A 25104-nucleotide genomic window follows, 5' to 3' on the forward strand; every position below is an offset into this window, starting at 1 on the left:
CTTCATTTGGTGCATATACATTGAGCAAATTCCAAAATTCTGAATATATCTGACACTTTATCATTACATACCTCCCTGCTGGATCTATAATTTCCTCCTCTATTTTGATTGGTATATTTTTAATGATTAATATAGCTACTCCTCTGGCTTTTGAATTATATGATGCTGCCATTACATGCCCTACCCAGTCTCTCCTTAATTTCTTGTGTTCCACTTCAGTTAGATGTGTTTCCTGCACGAATGCTATATCAAATTTTTCTTTCTTCAGTAAATTTAACAGCCTCTTCCTTTTGATTTGGTTATGTATTCCATTAATATTTATAGTCATATAGTTCAACATGGCCATTTCATACTTTGTTTACCTCTCATTTCCGCTTCCTCATCACCACCTTTCCTCCTTATCCATTTCTGTTTTCTTTTTTTGAACACGCTGTAAGACAACACTTCTAAAACAAAATATTTCCACTATTCCCACATCTAAAATTCCTTTAACCCCAAATGTTCTCCCCCACCCCCCATCTCTGAGTTTCCCCTTGTCCTTTGCTGGGCAACCACAACTCCCCTCTCCATTTGGATTGCGAACCCGCTCACAAGCGTCAACTCTTTTCGCAGTGGCTGTTATTCTCTCCCACCCAGCCCCCCCAGAAAAGACTTTTATCTTCACATATAACAAAGCTCACTCTCTTAATTCCCCCCTTACTTCCTTTCTTTCCTTTCTTCCCCTTCTTAGTTCTTACTTAAACATTATTTTTCTTCTTTATATGAAGTTTGTCGTCATTCTTGTTCTTGTTAAAGCTCTTCATCTCTCTGTCTGTTTGCAGGCATTCTGCAAATTCTCATGCTTTCTCCGGATCTGAGAACATTCTGCTTTGCTGCCCCAGGATAACTATTTTAAGTACCGATGGATATCTTAACATAAATTTATAGCCTTTCTTCCATAGGATCGATTTTGCTGCGTTAAACTCCTTCCTCTTCTTCAGGAGCTCAAAATTTATGTCTGGATAGAAAAAAAAATTTTGACCTTTGTATTCCAGTGGCTTTTTGTCTTCTCTCATTTTTTTCATTGCTTTCTCCAATATATTTTCTCTTGTCGTATATGTCAGGAATTTTACTAGAATGGATTTTGGTTTTTGTTGTGGCTGTGGTTTTGGGGCTAATGTTCTGTGTGCCCTTTCTATTTCCATTCCTTCCTGTATTTCTGGCATTCCTAGGACCCTGGGGATCCATTTTTTTATAAATTCTTTCATACCTTTGCCTTCTTCATCTTCCTTAAGGCCCACTATTTTTATATTGTTTCTCCTATTATAGTTTTCAATTATATCCACCTTCTGAGCTAACAACTCCTGTGTTTCTTTAACTTTTTTATCATTTTCTTCCAATTTTCTTTTTAAGTCGTCCACTTCCATTTCTATGGCTGTTTCTCCTTCTTCCACCTTGTCTACTCTTTTCCCTATTTCTGTCATGACCAGCTCTAATCTACTCACTTTTTCTTCTGTACCTTTTATCCTTCTTTTTATTTCACTAAATTCTTGTGTCAGCCATTCTTTTAATGCTTCCATATATTCTTGAAAAATTTTTTTTATCCATGTACTGTCCATTCCCTTCATCTTCCATTTCTCTGTGCAGAGCTTGATGCTCTCCCTCCTCTTCCCCTGTGTCTGCTCCAGGGCCTGTGTCCTCTACCTCTCTTCTTTATATCTGTGACTCTTCTGACTTTCTTGTTGGGCTGTTTGTCTCAGTTTGCTGGGTATTTTTTTTTATGGTGTCTTGATGTTGGTCCTCTTCCTCTGGGCTGGTCATCTGCTCGGTCTCTGATTTCCGTTTTTCATTCTCCTCCCTCCCGTTCCTGTTATTTTCTATATCTTCCCACTGGGAGCCCTGCTGTTGGGTCTTTCTCAGCTGTTCAAGCTGTGGAGTGGAACAGTCCCCCCTCCCGTTGGCGTTGTCTTTGTCATGCGCGGTTGTGCACCTCTGTTTGGCTCTGTGAGTTATCGTTGTAGTCCTGCGTTCAGTGGGTCGTGATCCTGCGGGGTTTCCACTGACCTCAGGGAGTGGGCTCCTCTTTCCACAGTGGGTCCCTGCTTCTTCGTACAGGTATGGCCTTCGCCTTTCTCTTCCAGCATCTTTCCTTCTTCTTTTCTTCCCGTTGTTTTTGGCTTTTCTTTCTTTGGTGCCATTTCCTCCACACCTTTATTTTTTATTTGTTGTGGTTTGTGTGTCTGGGGCTTTGCTCTTTCTTTACTTTTTTCCTTCTTTTCTGGAGAGGGCTGGTATTCTCCTACTGGCCACTACTCCATCACGTGACTCCTCTGTCTTTCCTGTAATTCCATGGGCTCTCATCTTATTATCAAAGGCCTTTTGAAAATCCAAATACAAAAAATCCACAGCCTATCTCTTGTTCATCCTACTTGAGATTACCTCAAAAATTCCAATAGGTTGGTCAGGCAGGATCCTCCCTTCATGAAACCATCCTGTGGTTTGGACCTATCATGTCACGCACCTAGAGGTATTTCATAACCTCATCCTTGAGGATCATCTCCAATAACTTTCCAACTACCAACGTCAGACTAATAGACCTATAATTACTTTTTTTCTGCCTCCCTCTTTCTTAAACAGTGGAACTATATTTGCAACCTTCCAATTCTTTGAAACCATGCCCGAGTCTATTGATTTCTGGAAAATCATTTTCAATGCCTCTACAATCTCCAAAGCCACCTCCTTCAGAACCCATGGGTGCACCTCATCCAGTCCAGGAGACTTATCTATCTTTAGTCCATTCATCTTACTAAGCACTATCTTTCTAATAGTCCTGACTGCACTTAATTCTTCAGTCTTCAGTCTTCTTCAGTAAAGACTGACGCAAAATACTCATTTAGTTCCGTCATTTTTGTTACCCATTATAATTTCCCCAGCATCATTTTCAATCAGTTCTATATCTACCCGTGTCTCTTTTATTCTTCATATATATTTTTTAAAACTCTTAATATCCTTTTGTATCTTATTTGCCAACTTCATTTCAGAATTCTTCTTTTCTTAATAACTTGCTTTGCCTCTGTAAGTTTTAAAGTTTCCCAGTCCTCTGTTTTTCCACTAATTTTTGCTTCCTTGTATGCCCTCCCTTTTGCTTTTATTTTAGCCACATTTGTGCCATTTTTCCATTCATGATTTTCTTGGAATATATCTGTCCTGCACTTTCTTTATTTCTTGTACAAATATCATCCAATTCTGTTCTGCCGTCCCTCCATCTAGCTTACTTTTCCAGTCAACTTGGACCATTCCCTCTCTCATACTATTGTAATTTCCTTTGTTCCACTGAAATACCAGCTTTTCCTTTTCATATTTGAAACTGAATGCAATCATATTATGATCACTACTTCCTAAGGATTCCATTACCTTTAATTCCCTAATCACCTCATTCATTACATATCACCCAATCCTAAACCACCAATCCCCTGATGATCTTATTGACAAGCTGTTCTATAAAGCCATCCCTTAGGCACTCTACAAACTCTCTCTCCTGAGATCCAGTACTTTCCTGACTTTCCCAATTCCCTTTCATGTTAAAAATCCCCCATAATTATTTTGACATTTTCCTTCTGTCACGCTTTTTCTATTTCAAGTTGTAACTCGTAGTCCATCTCCTAGTTGCTGTTTGGGGGCCTGTATATAACTGCTGTTAGGGTTCAGCTTTGTCACAGTACATACATGACATTACATACAATTCTGAGATTCCTTTATCCTGCATACGCAGCAGAATTGCCACTAATTGGTAGTGTAAAAATTAACTGCACGCAGTGTGAATTTCTAAACAATCAAAAGAACTGTAAACAGATAACAAATGCAAACAAGCTGACTGTGCAATACAGGGAGAGCAAAAAAAATCAGTAAAGTGCATAAGTAAGAGTCCTTAAATTAGTCCTTGATTGAGTTTGTTATTGAGGAATCTGATGGTGGAGGGGTAGTAGTTGTTCCTGAACCTGGTGGTGTGAGTCTTGCGGTACCTATACCTCTTTCATAGAATGCTACTGCACAGAAAACAGGTCATTTGGCCCTTCTAGTCTATGCTGACCATTGTTCAGCTAGTCCCAATAACCTGCTCCCATTCCATAACCCTCCAGCCCTCTCCCATCCATGTATCTATCCAATTTATTTTTAAAACTCAAGATCAACTCCACACCCACCACATCAGATGTCAGCTCATTCCACACTCCCACCACTCTCTGAGTGAAGATTTCCCCCCCCTACTGTTCTCCCAAATCTTTCCTCTTTCACACTAAAGCCATGTCCTGTCGTATTTATCTCTCCTACTCTCAGTAGAAAGAGTCTACTTGCATTTATTCTCTCTATACCCCTCATAATTTTGTAAATCTCTATCAAATCTCCACTTATTCTTCTTCATTCCGAAGAATAAAGTCCTAACCTGTTTAATATTTCCCTGTAACTCAACTCCTGAAGAGCTGGCAACGTCCTCATAAATCTTCTCTGCACTCTTTCAATCTTGATATCCTTCCTGTAGCTAGACAACCAGAACTGCACATAATATTCAAAATTTGGCCTCACCAATGTCTTATATAACTTCAACATAACATTCCAACTCCTATACTCAATACTTTGATTTATAAAGGCCAGGATGCCTAAAGTTTCTTTATAACCCTGTCCACCTGCGAGGCCACCTTCAGAGAACAATGTAGCTGTATCCCCAGGTCTCTTTACTCCTCCGCACTCCTCAGAGCCCTACCATTTACAGTGTGCATCCTTCCTTGATTTGCTCTTCCAAAATGCAATACCTCACACTTGTCTGCATTAAACTCCATCATCCATTTACTTTCCCATTCACCCAGTTGGTCCAGATCCCTCTACAAGCTTTGAAAATCTTCCTCACTGGTCACCTCGCCTCCTATCTTTGAGTCATCAGCAAATTTGCTGATCCAATTTACCACATTATCATCCAGATATAGACAACAAACAACAATGGTCCCAACACCGATCCCTGAGGCGCACCATTCATCACAGGCCTCAAGTCTGAGAAGTAGCCATCCACTACCACTCTGTTTTCTCCCACACAGCCAATTTCAAATCCAGTTACAACCCTCTATGTATGCCTAGTGTCTTAACTTCTTGAACTAACCTCCCACGTGGGACCTTGTCAAAAGCCTTACTAATGTCCATGTAGACAACATCCACAGCCTTTCCTTCATCTACCTGCTTGGTAACTTCCTTGAAAAACTCTTCAAGATTTGTTAAACACGACCTACCATGCACAAAGCCATGCTGACTATCCCTAATCAGCCCATGGCTGACCAAATACCAATACATCCTATCTCTCAGAATTCCTTCCAATAATTTACCTACTACAGATATCAGGATCACTAGCATGTAGTTACCTGGTTTGCTCTTGGAGCTTTTCTTAAACAGCAGGACAACATGAGCTACTCTCCAATGCTCTGGCACCTCTCCTGTGGCTAAGGACATTTTGAATATATCCATTAGGGCCCTTGCAATTTCAACACTTTTTTCCCTATATCCTATATCACTATATCCTTCTCCAGCTTCTCCACATCCTCTGTACAATTTGCTTTTCCACTCAATTTAGTATCATCTGCAAACTTGGCTACACTACACTCTGTCCCTTCTCCCTGATTTCCTTCTTTAGTATCCTCTTACATTTTCCATACTCTGCAAGTACCTCATTGGCTCCTTGTTGCTATTCCTGTTATACACCTCTCTCTTCTTAATCAAATCACCAATATCCCTTGAAAACTAAGTTTCCATATGCCTGTTAATTTTGCCTTTAATCCTGGTAGGAACATGCAAACGCTGCACTTAAAATCTTGCCTTAAGTGCCTTTCTCTTGCTGGACACACCCTTGCCAGAAAACAACTTATTCCAATCGACTTCTCAGAGATTCTTTCTCATTTCCACAAAATTGGCCTTTCTCCAATTTAGAACATCAGCTCTAGGACCAGACCTATCCTTATCCATAAGTAATGAATCTAAAGACATTATGGTCACTGGACCCAAAATGCTCACCTACACAGACTTCTGCCACCTGACCCGCCTGGTTCCATAATAGGGAGATCAATTATTGCATCCTCTGGTGGCAACAGCAAGAACAGAGAATGTGCTGGATGGTGAGGGATTTTCATGATTGCCGCTGCTCTCTGGCAGCAGCATTCCCTGTAGATGTCCTTTTACCCTTGCCAATTCTTAACTCAACCCATAAGGATTCCACCTTTTCTGACCCCCATGTCCCTTCTTTATCAATATCATTGTTTACCATCAGGGCTACATCACTTCCTCTACCTACCTGCTTAGATTTCATATACGCTGTGTACCCTTGGACATTCAGCTCTCAATCACATACATCATTTTTTGGAATATTTTATTTACATTTTTAAAACCAAGCATGCAATCAACAAAAATAAAGAAAAAATTGAATACAGAGTAAAAATAATGATCTATGATGCATGATGGCTATAATCCCCCACCCTCCCATGAAAAGTTAATAAAGGAAGAAAGTCCCAAAGGAGTGAAGAGAAAAAGAAAGAGAAAAGGAAGGGAATGGAAGAAAAAGAAATTGTCGGGATCCATTGTCTACTCCACAAGTTTTGCATTTTCATGATTTACCTGGATCTCGAGGGGATGCTAGCATAGGTCTCATGAGTGAAATGGGGCACAATTAAAGATTTGCACCTACATTCTGTAGATATGGCTGCCATATTTTTAAGGACATGTCATATTTCTTAGGTTATAGGTAAGCTTCTCAAGGGGAACACAACTATGCATTTCTGCATTCCAACGAGCTATACCTAGATGTGAATCAGACTTCCAAATAACCACTATACATTTTTTGGCCACTGCCAATGAGATCTTGACAAATATTGTTTGATGTTGGGACAACCTCATTTTAGGTTTTACACCAGCAATATTCCCCAATAAGAATAGTTCTGGGTTCTGTGGAAATTTAATTCCTGTAATTTGCTCAAAGAGTTTCTCCAAAAGTGACTTACCTTGAAACATGCCCAAGTTGAATGGAAAAAAAATTCCCATCTCTTCATCGCACCTAAAGCATTAATGCAAAACGTCTGACTTTATTTTTTGCGGTGTGAGATATAGCTGGTGCAAAAAATTATATCGCACCAATCAATATCTTACATTTATTGTCTTTGTCAAACAGTCCCAACATAAAATCAGACCAGCTTTGATCACCAATACTTTTATTTAAGTCTGATTCCCATCTCTGTCTAGACTTATGTACCCATATTTTGGGGTTCCCATTTGAAATAACAAATACATTATTGAAGTAAATTTCTTTGTGTTTCCCTTTTGAATCAGATTCTCCACATCACTGAACTTTGTCGGGCCCAGTTTATCCCTTAAGTATACTCTTAACCAAAAATAGCAGAATATTGTATTGTTAGCAATACCATACTTGTTTTTTTAATTATTCAAATGACACAAGTTGCCCTGCTCATAACAATTCTCGATGAACCTGATCCTTTTTGGGGCCAGGTATCCAAAATCTTAATACCCATTGTTGAGGGTAGAGTTGTATTCTGAGTCAGTTTGTTTTTGGAGATAGTCTCCCTTCCACAACACCCCCCCCACCCCCCACCCTTTAGTTCCCATCTGGTCATTTATTTTGCTCCAAATATTGATTAAATGTTTAAATGTCTTTCTCACCAGATATTAATTTTGAGTCCCATTTATATATAAAATCCTCTGATATCTTCTCTCCCCCTTAATGGAATTTTATTTTCACCCATAAAGACTCATCTCCTCCCTCAAATAGGGAGGTAAGAAATTTTGTCTGGGCTACCCAATAATAATTTTTAAAGTTTGGGAGTTGTAAACCTCCCATCTAATATTTCCGTGTTAATTTTTCTATTGAGACTCTAGTCATCTTACCGTTCCAAAAACATTTTCTGATGTGCTTATTTAGTTCCTGAAAAAAAATCTCTGAGGCAATGTTATGGGCAGTGTCTGAAAGAGACTCTTGGAAATATCTTTATTTTTACACAGTTGAGTCTACCAACTAACAATATTAGCAGAGCCATCTGCCTGTTCAAATCTTCTTCAGTCTTTTTAAGCAAAGGGAGATCATTTATTTGTATAAATTCTGTAAATTATTATCTGTTTACTCCCTAAATATTTTATTCCATTTAGCCATTTAAATTGAGTATTTCTTTGACATTGACTATAGTCCTCACCCGTAAGCAACATAATTTCACTTTTATCCCAATTTATTTTATAACCCGAGATTTTCGCAGTTTTGAGTACAATTTATGTAAAGCAAAGCTCGACGTTGCAACCCGCCTCACGGACCCGTCCCCTGAAACCCTCTGGGATCAGTTGAAGACTACCATACTGCAATCCACTGAAGAGGTACTGGGCTTCTCCTCCAGGAAAAACAAGGACTGGTTTGACGAAAACAGCCAGGAAATCCAGGAGCTGCTGGCAAAGAAGCGAGCTGCCCACCAGGCTCACCTTACAAAGCCGTCCTGTCCAGAGAAGAAACAAGCCTTCCGTCGCGCATGCAGCCATCTTCAGCGCAAACTCCGGGAGATCCAAAATGAGTGGTGGACTAGCCTCGCCAAACGAACACAGCTCAGCGCGGACATTGGCGACTTCAGGGGTTTCTACGAGGCTCTAAAGGCTGTGTACGGCCCCTCACCCCAAGTCCAAAGCCCGCTGCGCAGCTCAGACGGCAAAGTCCTCCTCAGCGACAAGATCTCCATCCTCAACCGATGGTCAGAACACTTCCAATCTCTTTTCAGTGCCAACCGCTCAGTCCAAGATTCCGCCCTGCTCCAGCTCCCTCAACAGCCCCTAAGGCTAGAGCTGGATGAGGTTCCCACCCTGGATGAGACATATAAGGCAATCGAACAACTGAAAAGTGGCAAAGCAGCAGGTATGGATGGAATCCCCCCAGAAGTCTGGAAGGCTGGCGGCAAAACTCTGCATGCCAAACTGCATGAGTTTTTCAAGCTTTGTTGGGACCAAGGTAAACTGCCTCAGGATCTTCGTGATGCCACCATCATCACCCTGTACAAAAACAAAGGCGAGAAATCAGACTGCTCAAACTACAGGGGAATCACGTTGCTCTCCATTGCAGGCAAAATCTTCGCTAGGATTCTACTAAATAGAATAATACCTAGTGTCGCTGAGAATATTCTCCCAGAATCACAGTGCGGCTTTCGCGCTAACAGAGGAACCACTGACATGGTCTTTGCCCTCAGACAGCTCCAAGAAAAGTGTAGAGAACAAAACAAAGGACTCTACATCACCTTTGTTGACCTCACCAAAGCCTTCGACACCGTGAGCAGGAAAGGGCTTTGGCAAATACTAGAGCGCATCGGATGTCCCCCAAAGTTCCTCAACATGATTATCCAACTGCACGAAAACCAACAAGGTCGGGTCAGATACAGCAATGAGCTCTCTGAACCCTTCTCCATTAACAATGGCGTGAAGCAAGGCTGTGTTCTCGCACCAACCCTCTTTTCAATCTTCTTCAGCATGATGCTGAACCAAGCCATGAAAGACCCCAACAATGAAGACGCTGTTTACATCCGGTACCGCACGGATGGCAGTCTCTTCAATCTGAGGCGCCTGCAAGCTCACACCAAGACACAAGAGAAACTTGTCCGTGAACTACTCTTTGCAGATGATGCCGCTTTAGTTGCCCATTCAGAGCCAGCTCTTCAGCGCTTGACGTCCTGCTTTGCGGAAACTGCCAAAATGTTTGGCCTGGAAGTCAGCCTGAAGAAAACTGAGGTCCTCCATCAGCCAGCTCCCCACCATGACTACCAGCCCCCCCACATCTCCATCGGGCACACAAAACTCAAAACGGTCAACCAGTTTACCTATCTCGGCTGCACCATTTCATCAGATGCAAGGATCGACAATGAGATAGACAACAGACTCGCCAAGGCAAATAGCGCCTTTGGAAGACTACACAAAAGAGTCTGGAAAAACAACCAACTGAAAAACCTCACAAAGATAAGCGTATACAGAGCCGTTGTCATACCCACACTCCTGTTCAGCTCCGAATCATGGGTCCTCTACCGGCACCACCTACGGCTCCTAGAACGCTTCCACCAGCGTTGTCTCCGCTCCATCCTCAACATCCATTGGAGCGCTCACACCCCTAACGTCGAGGTACTCGAGATGGCAGAGGTCGACAGCATCGAGTCCACGCTGCTGAAGATCCAGCTGCGCTGGATGGGTCACGTCTCCAGAATGGAGGACCATCGCCTTCCCAAGATCGTATTATATGGCGAGCTCTCCACTGGCCACCGTGACAGAGGTGCACCAAAGAAAAGGTACAAGGACTGCCTAAAGAAATCTCTTGGTGCCTGCCACATTGACCACCGCCAGTGGGCTGATAACGCCTCAAACCGTGCATCTTGGCGCCTCACAGTTTGGCGGGCAGCAGCCTCCTTTGAAGAAGACCGCAGAGCCCACCTCACTGACAAAAGGCAAAGGAGGAAAAACCCAACACCCAACCCCAACCAACCAATTTTCCCTTGCAACCGCTGCAATCGTGTCTGCCTGTCCCGCATCGGACTGGTCAGCCACAAACGAGCCTGCAGCTGACGTGGACTTTTTACCCCCTCCATAAATCTTCGTCCGCGAAGCCAAGCCAAAGAAAGAAGATGTAATGAAGTTACTGATTCTGTCAAATATATCAATACATCATCTGCAAATAAATTAATTTCATATTCCTCCTGAATCCCTTCAATGAATTGCTTCCACTAACGGTTCTACAGCCAAAATATTAGAGAGTTGGAGATCGTGGATATCCTTGTCTACTAGATTGAGTTAATGGGAATGCTGGAGGAATTTGTCCATTAGTTACAACTTTGGCTTTACGTTCATAATATAATCACCTAATCTGATTTATAACATTTTTCCATAATCCAAATCTTTCCAGCACTTTAAATAAGAAATCCTATTCCAGTCTATCAAATGCTTTTTCTGCATCGAGAGCCACAGCTAGGCTCAAATCACCTCTTGTTTTGGCCAAATGAATTATACTAAGCAGCCTGCTTACATTATCAGCAGATTGTCTCTTTTGCACAAAGCTTGTTTATATAACCATGTAACCGTTTACAGCACGGAAACAGGCCATGTCGGCCCTTCAAATCCGTACCGGTTCACTTGAACAACTCCACTAGCTCCTCTGCAAACTCCTGAGGAAGTAGAGGCTTTCTTCATGATGCCATTGGTGAGTTGGTTCCAGGAAAGATCTTCCGAGATAGTGACTCCCAAGAACCTACATTTGCTCATCCTCTCAGACAATTAAAATTGATCCATATTTATTAATTTTGACAAAAAATTTCACCAGTCTGTTTGCCAAGATTTTGGGAATAATTTTATAATCCAAATTTACTAATGAAATAGGTCTATAAGATGACGGTTTCAGTGGGTCTCTATCTTTTTTGGGTATTACTGTAATTATTGCTGTTGAAAATTATTGCAGGAAACTATGAGTCTCACCTGCTTGATCTAACACCTTCATAGAGAGAGGTATCAAGATCCTTCAAATCTATAAAATTCAGGGGGCAACCCATCCTCCCCGGAGACTTGTTGACCTGCAATGAACTCAATGCCTCCCCAATCTCCATTTAAGTGAAGGGGGCATTGAGTCCTTGTTCTTCTAAATCTAAATATGGAAGTTCCAATTGTGACAGGAACTCTTCAATTTTATTAATATCTCCTTCAGATTCTGATTGATATAATTAAGAATAAAATTGTCTAAAAGCCTCATTAATTTCTTGATGTTTGTAAGTCCTGCTTGTATTTGATTGTTCTTGAGACCTGTTCTGCTTTCAACTGCCAAGAAAAGACCTTAATAGGCTCTTTCCCCAAGCTCATAGTACCGTTGTTTAGTTCTTAATAATCCTTTTTCTGTCTTATATGTTTGTAATGTATTGCACTTAAGATTTTTAATTAATAATTTTTTTCAGAACCCCTTTGTCGAAGCTCCTTTTCCAAATAAAGTATCTCCTTTTCTAATTCTTTCACCTCCCTTGTGTATTCTTTCTTAATCCTTGAATTATAACTTATTATTTGACCTCTTAAATATGCTTTTAGAGCATCCCATATAATAAATTTATCAGTGGTTGAATTACAGTTGGTCTCACAAAACATCTTAATTTGTCTCCTTATAAAATCACAAAAGTCCATTCTTCTCAATAGCAATGAATTAAAGTGCCATCTGTAAACCATCTTTTCTTTTTCTGGCACTGACATTGTTAATACCAGAGTTGAATGATGAGATAAAAGTCTTACTTTATATTCAGCCTCCATGATCCTACCTGTAGTTGAATTGATGCCAAAAACAAATCTATCCTAGAGTAGAAATCATATCTATTAGAATAAAAAGAATAGTCCCTCGCGCTTGGGTGAGATCTTCTCCAGGCATCCATTAAATTCAGTTCTCTCATCAATACCAAGGTAGCTTTCTCTGCCTTTGTCCTAACAACTCCTTGTTGATTTATCTAGAACTGGATCCAGACAAAAAGTGAAATCCCCGCCCACTAAGATGTATTTATGTGAATCTACCAATTTAAAAATTTCATTAATAAATTTCTCATCATCCCTGTTTGGACCATACAAATTCAACAGGGTCTAGGGATCTGAATATATCTGACAGAGTACCATTATGAATCTACCTGCAGGACCTGTAACTACATCCTGTATTCTAACTGGAAGATTCTTCCTTAACAAAATTGATACTCCTCTTGCTTTTGAGTTAAAGAAGAAGCTATGATGACCTAACCAACCAAATCTCTTTTTAATTTTTGATGTTCTTTTTCAATTAAATGAATTTTTTGAAGGAAGGCCAGGTCAGCCCCCAATTTTTAAATATGTGTTAGTGTCCTCTTTCTTTTTACTAACCCATTCAAACCATTAATATTAAAACATAAATTTCACTGTTACTCATCCCTACAGAGGTTCAGCAAGTCAAGTCCTTTACCCCTTCCCGTCCCCTCGACCCACACCCTCCCCCTCATAGATCGATCAATCCTTATCCTCTGGGGAAAAACACATCGTCTCCACCAATCCCAATGGAGAAAAGTAGAAATAATAGAAATAAAGACCCCCCTCATCCCATATGGTATTGATAATAGATTTTACAATACTACCCCGCCCCCCCACATATATATACAAGATGTGAAAGAAGTTAGGTCCCCACCACCCCTAGTACCCCTGAGTATTCCCAAAGTAATAACATTTCATTCTTTATATGCAAAAGAAACATGCAAAAAAAAACTTTTTTTAAAATGTATACACCATTTCAATCTTTAAGTTCTGGCAATTGATTCACCCGAGCACTTCGGGTCCAGTGATCATAATGCCATCAGCTTCAATGTCATTATGGAAAGAGAGAAATCAGGGCCAAGGATTGAGGTTTTTGATTGGGGAAAAGCTAGATTTGAGGAGATGCGAAAGGACTTGCAGGGTGTGCATTGGGACAATTTGTTTTATGGGCAGGATGTAGTAGAGAGATGGAAGTCTTTTAAAGATCAGATTTTGAGAGTGCAAAAGCTTTATGTTCCTGTTAGGTTAAAAGGAGGGGCAAAAGGTTTGAGAGAGCCGTGGTTTTCAAGGAATATTGGGAACTTGGTTCGAAGAAAAAGGGAGGCGTACATTAGATATAAGAAGCATGGAGTTAAGGAGATGTTTGAAAGATACATTGAATGTAAGAGGAATCTTAAGAGAGGAATTAGGAAAGCTAAAAGAAGGTACGAGAAAACTATGGCAAGCAGGGTGAAAACTAATCCAAAAGAGTTCTACAAATATGTTAATGGTAAGAGGAAAGCTAGAGACAAAATTGGTCCCTTAGAAAACCAGAGTGGAAAACTGTGTGTGGAGCCTAGAGAAATGGGGGAGATATTGAACAGTTTCTTTTCTTCCGTATTCACTAAGGAGAAGGATATTGGGAGATGTGGGATAAAAAAAGCAAATTGGGTAAATATGGGGAATATAGAGATTACAAAAGGTGTAGTTTTAAGGCTTTTGAAGAATATAAAGGTGGATAAGTCTCCGGGACCAGACGGGATCTTCCCCAGGACATTGAGAGAAGTGAAGGAGGAAATAGCAGAGGCTCTGGCGGTAATTTTCCAAATGTCATTAGATATGGGGATAGTGCCGGAGGATTGGCGCATTGCGCATGTGGTTCCGTTATTTAAAAAGGGTTCAAGGAGGAAGCCTGGCAACTATCGGCCTGTAAGTTTGACGTCTGTGGTAGGTAAATTAATGGAGAAAATTCTTAGAGATAGTACTTATAAACATCTGGATAGACAGGGTCTGATCAGGAGCACTCAACATGGATTTGTGGGAGGAAGGTCATGTTTGACCAATCTGATTGAATTTTTTGAAGAGGTGACTAGGAATGTGGATGAGGGTAGCGCAGTGGATGTTGTCTATATGGACTTCAGTAAGGCCTTCGATAAGGTACCACATGGAAGGTTAGTTAGGAAGGTGCAGTCTTTAGGTATAAATTTTAAGATAGTCAAATGGATTGAACATTGGCTGAAAGGGAGAGGCCAAAGAGTGGTAGTGGATAATTGTCTGTCAGGTTGGAGGCCGGTGACCAGTGGTGTGCCTCAAGGATCTGTATTGGGCCCATTGTTGTTCGTTATATACATTAATGATCTAGATGATGGGGTGGTGAATTGGATTAGTAAATATGCAGACGATACTAAGATAGGTGGAATAGTGGATAATGAAGAAGGTTTTCAAGGATTGCAGAGGGATTTGGGCTGCTTAGAAAAGTGGGCTGAAAAATGGCAGATGGAATTTAATGCTGATAAGTGTGAGGTGCTTCATTTTGGTAAGAAGAATCAGAATAGGACATACATGGTAAATGGGAGAGCATTGAGGAATACAGAAGAGCAGAAAGATTTAGGAGTAACGGTACATCGTTCCCTGAAGGTAGAAACTCACGTGAATAGGGTGGTGAAGAAGGCTTTTAGTATGCTGGCCTTTATCAATCATTGCATGGAATATAGGAGCTGGGAGGTGATGTTGAGATTGTATAAGACGTTGGTGCGGCCTAATTTGGAGTTCTGTGTGCAGTTCTGGTCGCCTAATTATAGGAAGGATATAAACAGAGTGGAGAGAGTGCAGAGAAGGTTTACCAGAATGTTGCCTGGGTTTAAGCATCTGGAGTATGGGGAGAGATTGGACAGATTGGGTCTTTATTCTTTGGAGCGTAGAAGGTTGAGAGGGGATTTGATAGAAGTATTTAAGATTATGAAAGGGATAGACAGAATGGATGTGGATAGACTATTTCCGTTAAGAGGAGGAAAGATTAAAACAAGAGGACATGAGTTAAGAATTAAGGGGCAGAGGTTTAGAGGTAACATGAGGGGGAACTTCTTTACTCAGAGAGTGGTAGCCGTGTGGAATGATCTTCCGGGAGAAATAGTGGCGGTGGAATCAATTGTATTATTTAAGAAAAGGTTGGACAGGTCTATGGATGAGAAGAAGATGGAGGGTTATGGGCATTGTGCAGGGAGGTGGGACTAGAAAGGGGTGTTTGGTTCGGTGCGGACTAGAAGGGCCTAATGGCCTGTTTCCGTGCTGTAATTGTTATGTATTATGTATGTTATGTAAGATCCCAAAAAAATCTCTAACCCAGCATTATAGTCTTCAGAGATGCTGGATGGCGCAATACAAAATTATATCCTTTCTGCAAAAGGCATCTTTTTACTGCGTTTCGACAATGTTGCATTTGTATCTGGATAGAACGGTACTTTGCTTCCCTTGGGTTCCAAACGTCTTCCTTTTGCCTTTGCTCACTTCGCCGCTGCACTGAGTAGTTTTTTCTCTGTCTTGATCAATACAGAACGTGGCTTTTGGTCCGATATAGGACAGGGCATAAGGGACTTAAGTGCCCTCCCAAATTCAATATGTGTTCCAATGTTTTCCTCACCAAAAACCCAAGGCAACCATTCCTGGAAGAGTATAGGTTCCACTCCTTCCACTCCTTCTTTAAGACCAACAATTTTGATATTATTCTTCTAATATAAAGTTTTCTAACATGTCAATTTTTCCCATATTTTATTTCTTTTTACAGTCATCCATCTATTTTATTCATTCTATCCATTACATCCTCCATTTTCTCATGCACATCCTTTACTCCAATAGCTCCTTGCAATTGGGTCACAACTGATAAAATGTTATTAAGTTTTTTTTATTTTTATGTTTTTCTTTGTTATTCAAAGCCTTCATTACATTTTCAATGGTACATTTAATTCTCCTTTTTTCCTTTATATTTTTGCCCTTACTGGGTGCTGTGACAGTTTGTTTTTCATCTTGTTTGTCCACACTTGTGTAATTTTCTTCACTATCAGTGCTATCTATCATTGTCGAACTCCTCTTCTTCTTCCTCTGGGTTGAATTGCTGCTGTCTTCCTTCAGTAATGCTAGCTGTGCCAGCAACCAAGGCACCTTCAACTGACTTGTGCGTACATCTGCCTTTGCACATGTGCGTGCACTCAAGCTCATCTTCAGCAATGTCTGTTCGTTCCAGCAACAAAGACGCGCAAACGCTCACCCCAAACCACTTACACCGGGTGGGGGGAGGGGCGGACCAAGCCTCAGCCCCAGGCTTCCTCCTTCAAGCAGGCCTCTGCTCCTGACTGTGGTCTCCAACTCATTGCTGCAGGTTTGTTTTTCTTTGGTGATATTCTGGTAAAGTTTAAATGTATGTTTTCTTCCAAATGGAGTTGTTAAACATTGCTTTTCTTTCTCTTTTTTTAATTGCTTCTCCAGGAGAGGTGGAACTCTGCATCCCTTTTCTACCACATCAGGTGGTGTCCCCCCAATCACATCCATTATTAAGCTATGTCTCGGTGATGGCTGCAATGTCATATCTTTCAATCTGCAGCTATACAACAAGGTCATTTACTTTATTCTTAATGCTCCAGTCATTTACTTTATTCCTAATGCTCCATGCATTTCAGTACAGAACACTTAGACCAGTATCTGTCACCAATTTTGCTGTATTTCTATTGTACAGCAAATTATCCTGTCTTTTCACCTGCCTGTCCTTTTTGTCATCTTTGCTGCACATTATTTTTGACTATTTTCTATTTTCCTCTCTCTTGACCCTAAAGCCCTAGTTCCCTTCTACGCTAATCTTTGAAGTCACATTTTGATACCAACCCCCCTCCCCGCCAAACTAGTTTAAACCCTCCCCAAAAGCTCGAGCAAACCTGCCTGCCAGGATATTGGTCCCCGTCCAGTTCAGGTGCAGCCCATCCTTTTCCTACAGGTCAGACTTTCTTCAAGAAGAGATCCAAATGATCTAGCACTCTGAACCCTTCCCCCTGCACCAACTCTTCACCTACACATTCATCTGCTACAACATCCTGTTCCTACCCTCTCCGGCATGTGGCACAGGCAGCAATTCTGAGATTACCACCCTTGAGATCCTGCTTTTTAACCTTTCCTAATGCCCTGTATTCCCTCTTCAGGGCCTCATTCCTACCCCTACCTATGTCATTGGTCCACACATGGACCACAACATCCAGCTGCTTACCCTCCCCCTCCAGAATGCTTTGAACTTGATCACAGACAACCCTGGCCCTGGCACCTGGGAGGTAATATACCAACCAGGAGCCCTAATTTGATTGCAGAACCTCCTATCCACTTGTCTAACCAATGAATCCCCAATCACCATTGCTCTCTTCTTTCCCCTCCCCCTTTTCATTCTGAGCTGGGGGGCCAGCCTTTGTGCCAGAGACATGACCACCTTGACTTGTCCCTGGTAGGTCATCCCCCCTACAGTTTCCAAAATGGTATACCTATTGTTGTTGGGAACAGCCACAGGGGTGCTCTGCTCTATCTGCTTATTCCCTTCCCACTCTTGACAGAGGTATATAAGATTGTGCGGGGCATATATGGAATGGACAGCCAGCACCTTTTTCACAAAGTATCATTGACAAATACCAGAGAACATCTGAGTGGAGGAATGTTTCGGGGCGATGTCAGAGGTTAATTATATAAAGAGCAATGGGTGCCTGGATTGCATTGCCAGATGGTGGAAGCTGGTACCATAAGGACAATTAAAATACTCTTAGATAGGCACATAGATGTACAAAAAGTGAAGAATTAGCTTGATTGAGGTGTATATTTGTATAGGTAGGCTTGTACTGTATTCGACTGTTTTATGTCTTATGTTCTATGACCTATTGACTACAATATACTGGCAGTGCAGGCCAAATCCCCTCCATCTCCACAGGAAGCCGACCATTGTTCAAAACCCCCATGGAAGCTCAGCAATGAGCTGCAGAAAAAGTTTCGTGAGTGGTGAGGGAATGCTTCCCAAACATTTTCATGTTGTGTAGCATCTGCTCGTTCTCACTTCCAATTGCTGGATATCCCACATCATGCCAGCTGGCAGTTGTTGAATTTATTTCAGGAACTCAGCTGCAGTGTGGAATTTAAATATTTTATTGACATCTCCCATCCCTGAGCAGTTTAGCATTCAAACATGTACTCTGTCACCTTAAGAATTGCCCCAGTTATATACACAGTTGGTTTAAATATTTCAGACTTAATTTTATTCCTCACACCTCATAATGATCAAGGCCAAAATGTATAATTATTGTGTTTTTTGGCCCAGATCTCCAATTCATAAGAATGTAAAATATTTTAGAAGTACGTTTGGACTGTTGTGACTTGAACTTACCTGCCTCACTGTTGAGGTGGCACACAGAGAAGACCTCAACTATTGCTTACAGGAAAAAAAAGGATAAGAATGTGAAACTCCTTAGGCTATCCAGTTCCTAAATCTTACCCACAACAAGCTGCTCAAAGCAGCACAATGTATTTTGCTTTTGCTAAATCTTTCAAATCCATTGGCAGAATAAGCAAATCAATCTCACCATCCTCCCCCAGGCTGGCATCCTCAGTGCTGGAGCTTTAATTACATTCAGCTAGTTCCATTGTTCACATGCCTGGCAACAGGCAATACAAAAATGTGCTGGAGAAACTCAGCAGGTGACTCAGCATCAATAGGAAGTAAAAGGTAACCAACATTTCAGGCCTGCACCCTTCGTCAGGATGCTATGTGTTCTGCAGAGTTTCTCGAGCACTTTTGTGTACCATACTCTACCCTAGCATCTGGAGATGTTCTTGTTTAACTCTTGACAACAGGCACTCTCCTCTGAGCTCTGTCCCAATGAGACAGTTACCAGGAGGACAATGGGAATGTTTCAAGAATGTTCTTCAAACCTGCTTTAAAAAAATGTAACATTCTTACCCACCCATTTGAATCCCTAGCCGATGACCAATGAAAACAGATGAGCATTCAGGCACCGAAAACCTCAGGTTTCATTGAATGGAGCATATGGGAGCCTACTGAAAAGAATGGAACACATAATTGCCTGTTACTACCCACCTACCTGGTCTGTCGACCTTTTCCTGTCCCACTTTTGCTAGCGGCTGCAGATCCTCCATTAGCCCTATTCAGCCATGAGAGTTAGAATGTAAGCAAGTTATCCTCATACCTGAGGAAAGGTACATTCCCCCCACCCTCCCCACCCATATGGTTAGGTTTTAGCAGCCAGATATTTATTTCAACCAAGTTTGAGTGAATAACTAAATCCTCATTGTGGTGTAACTGTTGATCAGTAACATTGCTTTTTAAAAGTGTAACATGTCAGTACAATTATTAGGCCCATACAAATTCATTTAAAATCCAGGCAATTAAATAGACAATATTTTTCATTGATTTAAAGTTTGTTAAATATAGAGCATGGAAAAATTTAGCAAATTCATAAATTGACACTTTCATATATTGGTGGAGACAGTTCTGGTATATATTGAACAAAACAACATAGGAACAATAATAAAGCTTGGATGTATATTTAATTACAACAAGGTGATACATGAAGGGAAAATATGTTAATGTTAAGCCTTCTGAAAAATCACTTGAATGTAATAATTAGTTGTTGAAAAGGCTTAAGTTTGTGACACTCGATTGATCAAGGCAAGAGTCATATTAAAGGGCATTTTTAAAGTAAAGCCAATGAATAGTTATTCATTTCAACATGAGGCCTTGAAAGGACAAAATGTAGCAACTTGATTGTTCACTGTACAGATATTAGAACAGTTTGGAACTTAGTACAGTAGTACCATTGTATATGGGAGTATATTGGCATTGACTATTTTAATCAAAATGTTCATTGAAATACCATTTGATAAATAAAGCCACTTATACTCTAGCACATTATATTACATATAGAAGAGGAGGTAGCTACAAGAACTAAAGGGCACATGTCATCCCATATTTCTGGATTTCAAATCAAACTTTTGAGACCCAAGCTTCAATACCAAGCTGCAAGATTAGAAAGTATGGTAGAGAGTAATCAAAAAATGTTGTGTGATAAACACCAAGCTTCTGGTTGAATAAGGTGAAATCCTGATGGCACTATTGTCACTGCAGTGACCTCTCATTCAGGTTCACAAATCGTCAGAATGTATTGAGTTGTAGCCCATTGCACCCAAGAGTTACAGTTGTACATAAATGTGGAGTGACTTTATTAATTTCAAACTTCACAATTGTGCTCTGAAATCATGAAGGAATGACACCTGCCCTTTCAATACATCACAGAGGTTAAAAATAAGACATCAGGCAAAAGATGAAATGAAGAAAACAGGCCAGAATTCAAACAAGTGATTGCCTCGGTTAAATTTTCTGACAATAGCCATTAAACAGTAAATAGCCATGTATTGTAAAAGCTAGTTTTACATTGAAGATAGTTTCTCACTCCTGATAGGATTTAACAAGTAGCCACATAAGTAGCACAGTCATCAAAACCACCATAAAGTTCAAGAAGAGCTCTTGTGTGGATTTATCCATGATTGCAGCAGTTAAAGGCGCAGGATGACACTCTGCAGGAATAGATCACTCCAGATGAGCCAACACTTCAGAATAACAGCAGGCTGAACTTGATTCCAAGTGCACTCCTTATACCTGTAGGTTGTCTGAAATAAAAATTACACAGATCTTTCCTGTTTATTATTTGTAGAACACTCTCAAAGAAACATTCATTATTAAAATGAGTTATTCAGCTTTCAACAGTCAGCACTTTAAAAAGAACAAAATGGCATTGAAAACATATTTTCTAGACTGTCCTGATTAATATAAATTCTTATTATGTTGAAAATATTCATTGTAGTTGTCAAGAATGCATAATGTGTAAGCACATTTTCTTTTAACTTCATGGACCCCAGGCCAACAAGGGAACATTCTCACATTTCTCAGTTGGGTCCAAGATGCCAATATGTAGTGACCTTGGATACCATGAACAGAGTATGTGCAGCTCCAGCATAAAACTATTCACAACTGGCAGAAACTTTACATTCTTACTCAGCAGTTCTGTGGATTAGTAGTGTTGAAAGGATGAGAAAATTTGTCAGAGCTACATTTGATCTTCAGAAATTGGAACTGAGACATAATGTTAAGTGCTATTACTGTATCTACTCAAAACTTCCAAACTATGTAAAGCTTGGCATTGTTCAATATTAATATTAAGTCTTCAAATGAACTGAGTATGGTGAGCATAATGAGTTCCCTGATAAGATCCAAAATTAGTTAAAAATGAAAATATTTTTACTTCATGACTATCCACTAGCTCGTAATGAAAAGAGCTGAACTGTATTTATTTTTTATATAGCCATATTTATTATATTTATAATCTAACTACAATATTTGATAATGATCAGTGCAGGAGCCTGAGGTCAGACTATTTTTTTAAATTATATTTATAACCTTAAAATTCATCCCTTAATACTGACAAAGTAAATAAATAACTATTGCTACTTAAGTATTTTCTTATACGTCCAAGCATAACATACATGATTATAATCAATTTTGATTAGTTTAGTCTATAATTTTGGATTGTGTTCTACATCTTTGAAGTGATACTCTATCAGATTACAAAGAATCTTGATCTATGCATGTTAATAATACCACAACCCACAGCATATGTTTTGGAGAGCTGACTATCAAACCAATTTTCAATCCATGGTCTAAAAATACATTTGATACGAACACTAACTGATATACTCATTACTTCAGGGCTTATTTTGATTATTCAAAATCTTTGTATGCATTTAAAAATTAAAATAGGAAAAATAGTGATTACTAAATAGATTTTAAAATAACATTTTTTCTATTTGCGATTTTATGGAAATATTTTCTATTTATAGTTAGTATCCATGTCAACTTAAGAAAAAAAAATATTTATATGCCTCAAACACAAGATCTCAAACTTCTATTCAGATACCACACTTGAATGATAAAAGATGTGAAATAATTGTTCTATTAAAATTCTTACATTTAAACCACCAAATATTACTGAAGGATCTTGACATGAAAAAGTTTCATACTGTTACATATGGCACAGTTGGCGTAGCAGTTAACCCAGCCATTGGGGCCGGACCTGGGTTTGAATCCCACGCTGTCAGTAAGGAGTTTGTGCATGCTCCCTGTGTCTGCAAGGGTTTTCTCTGGGGACTCTGGCTTCCTCCCACCCTTCAAAAATATACCAGGGTGCAGTTTAATGGGGTGTAAATTGGGCAGAACAAACTTGTAGGGCTGAGTTTGCCTGTTATGGTGCTGTATGTCTAAATTTTTAAAAAATAAAACTTTTTGTTGTACAATAACCTCAATTATTTTACAACTATCTTTGATCACTTGGATATTATATGGCTATTTATGGTCTAAAATATTCCAATTTATCATTTGCAAAACTAATTCTCTCAAACTTATTCATGAATTTTATAAAAATAAATTCAAAATGTATGTTGTAATCAAAGAGCAAACAAAGTTTTTTTTTTCTCCAATATGACAAACATAAAAAGACAGCTATGGAAAGAATGTAATATGAATCTAAATTTATGGATAATATTCAATCTGCTAAAAAATGGTAAATAAAGAAAAAAACACGCATCCATGAATTTAGTATGTTTGCAGTTAAATATTTTTACACAATGCATTGATATAATTAATTGATATAAAATTTGACTCTTAATGTTAGTTTTTAAAAAAGTAAAATCTTGAAAATAGAGAAGGGTAGGACATTCAGAGATCACAGCAAAAACTTTTTAATGTTTGCCTAGTATATTATGATTTCATTTCTTCCAATAAATGCAGTCTTATTTAGCTCAATCAAACAACCTTGGTACATTAGTTAAATGTTTAAATAATTTTTTTTAAAATTCACACATTTGGAAAATTGTACAAAGCAGTAAAGAAAATATCTATCATTTGATATATTACAAACATGCATTTTACCTTATTGAACAAATTACCTAAATCATGAAGCTATTCCTGGCTTGGGCAGATAGCCCTGGTTCACTCACTGTCTGTCTCCAAGTGCTGTCTGGGCAGAGAATCTCTGTGTGAGAACTAAGTACTCCAGTAGAGAGGAGAACACCATATTTTTGGCAATGAAAGCAATGATATCACAAGTAAAGTATGTCACTTAGTGGGATGGGTCTAAAGGATTGGTGGTTCTCTGAATAATTGTCACGTTGTGCTGTTAACTTTATTTGCAGAAAATAAAACAGGAAATTTAAATGCACATTCATTTGGATAAGGTGTTGAATGATGCATTTCCTAAAAGATTCTAAATACAATACTAAAACAATTTTTTTTTAAAGTTTTAATTTTTCCTAAGATTAAGGTGCATAAACAGGTTTTATCCTTCTTCTACCTGAAATTAGAGGCAGACAAAATGAGCAAATACAGATATTAAATACATCAGTAACAGAAAATTGTGCCCAGTGATCATAGTCAGAAATGGACTTGTGCCTGTTATTTCTGATGCTATCTGTACCTCTGCATTGTATTACCTGCCAATCAGCATGCTTGCAACTACCAGCCAATACTAACCCAGGCCTTGGGAGGGCCTGATATTTTGAGTGATCAGTACAAAATACAAGAAGCCTTCAAAGAGAAGAGCATTATACTAGGTGAAACATGAAAGTCTGCAGACCCTCTGGTTGAAGTTGAAACACACTGAATTGCTGCAGAGGATTGGAGGATAGCTCATGTTGTTCTGTTCTTTAAAAAAAGACTCCAAATATAACCCTGGAAATTATAGGCTGGTGAGCCTGAGATCAGTAGTAGGTAAATTATTGGAAGGTGTTCTAAGAGATAGGATACAATTATTTGGATAGCCAGAAACTGATTAGGGATAGTCAACTTGGCTTTGTGTATGGGAGGTCATGTTTAACCAATCTTAGAGTTTTTTGAGGAGGTTACCAGTAAAGTTGATGAAAGAAAGACTGTGGATGTTGTCTACATGGACTTTGATAAGGTCCCACAAGGGAGGTTAGTTCAGAATGTGACAGAGTATATAGATATGTTTTTGGGAGATAAATTGGGAAAGGTTTGTTAGAGTAGGTTACATACAACCACTTTAAAACCGATCATATTTAAAATACTGCAACTCTGCCCATGTTAAACATATCAGCTCCACAGCTTTTGCAAGAGCTTTGAAGAGTGCTCAAGAGACTTCACTAATGGATTGTTGTTTACAAAAGGCAACAGATGAAAGATCTTGTTGGAGCAGCAGATTGTCTGGAAGAGAACTTGTTGTTCTAAGAAGGTCATGTGGTTTTTCAAGCAGAGAGAGTCAAATAGGCTTTCTCTCAGAGAGAGAGAGAGAGAGAGAGAGAGAGAGAGACCCACACCCAGATCACCTGTACAGTGTTACAGCCAGTAGAAGAAGCTTGGACTGGAACAGGACAAGCTAGAAAGATTGTGAAAAGCCCCATTTGGAAGATGGCCTGGTCAAAGCACTTGTGATTCATGCAAGAGTAGAGGACTGACTGTCTAATGTTTCACTTGAAATAAGAAAAACAAAAAGGAACTCTGTGGTGACTTGAAAAAAAGAGGTGATCATCTAGAGAACCCTGAAGGGGAAAGTTTCGTCAGCAAGACACTGAAGTGACTGATGGAAGTAGATCAGTTGATGATGTCCTGGAACAACAAATCTCTCTCTGAAAACTGACAAGAACCTTCCTGAGCGGAAACCATTTACCTTTCAAGCACCAAAGCCTGGTGAACTT

The 25104-nt window shown here is 39.6% G+C and overlaps 2 protein-coding genes and 1 long non-coding RNA gene across 4 annotated transcripts in view; 2 read left to right on the forward strand and 1 right to left on the reverse strand.

The window, feature by feature from the left end:
* LOC138739361 (putative leucine-rich repeat-containing protein DDB_G0290503) overlaps positions 1 to 25104 on the forward strand; it is an 86480-nt gene that overhangs the window by 19607 nt on the left and 41769 nt on the right. The gene's annotated exons all lie outside the window — the stretch shown is intronic.
* LOC138739368 (uncharacterized) overlaps positions 1 to 25104 on the forward strand; it is a 52398-nt gene that overhangs the window by 9125 nt on the left and 18169 nt on the right. The gene's annotated exons all lie outside the window — the stretch shown is intronic.
* Positions 19872 to 23449, reverse strand: LOC138739367 (sarcolipin). 2 transcript variants are annotated; one of them, XM_069891266.1, is made up of 2 exons: positions 23341 to 23449; positions 19872 to 21009 (listed from the first exon to the last, which is right to left on the reverse strand). In XM_069891266.1, exon 2 carries the CDS (start codon positions 20882 to 20884, stop codon positions 20789 to 20791), a length of 96 nt encoding a protein of 31 aa, XP_069747367.1. In that variant the 5' UTR covers positions 20885 to 21009; positions 23341 to 23449; the 3' UTR covers positions 19872 to 20788. The 2 variants fall into 2 exon arrangements, with proteins under 2 accessions (XP_069747367.1, XP_069747366.1); XM_069891265.1 differs by having other exon boundaries at positions 23324 to 23432.

This window comes from Narcine bancroftii, chromosome 7 (genome assembly GCF_036971445.1).
Source record: "Narcine bancroftii isolate sNarBan1 chromosome 7, sNarBan1.hap1, whole genome shotgun sequence".
NCBI lineage: Eukaryota > Metazoa > Chordata > Chondrichthyes > Torpediniformes > Narcinidae > Narcine > Narcine bancroftii.

Coding starts and splice junctions, on each gene's coding strand:
- LOC138739367 (XM_069891266.1), bottom strand. CDS start 20,884: ATGGATAAATCCACACAAGAGCTCTTCTTGAACTTTATGGTGGTTTTG.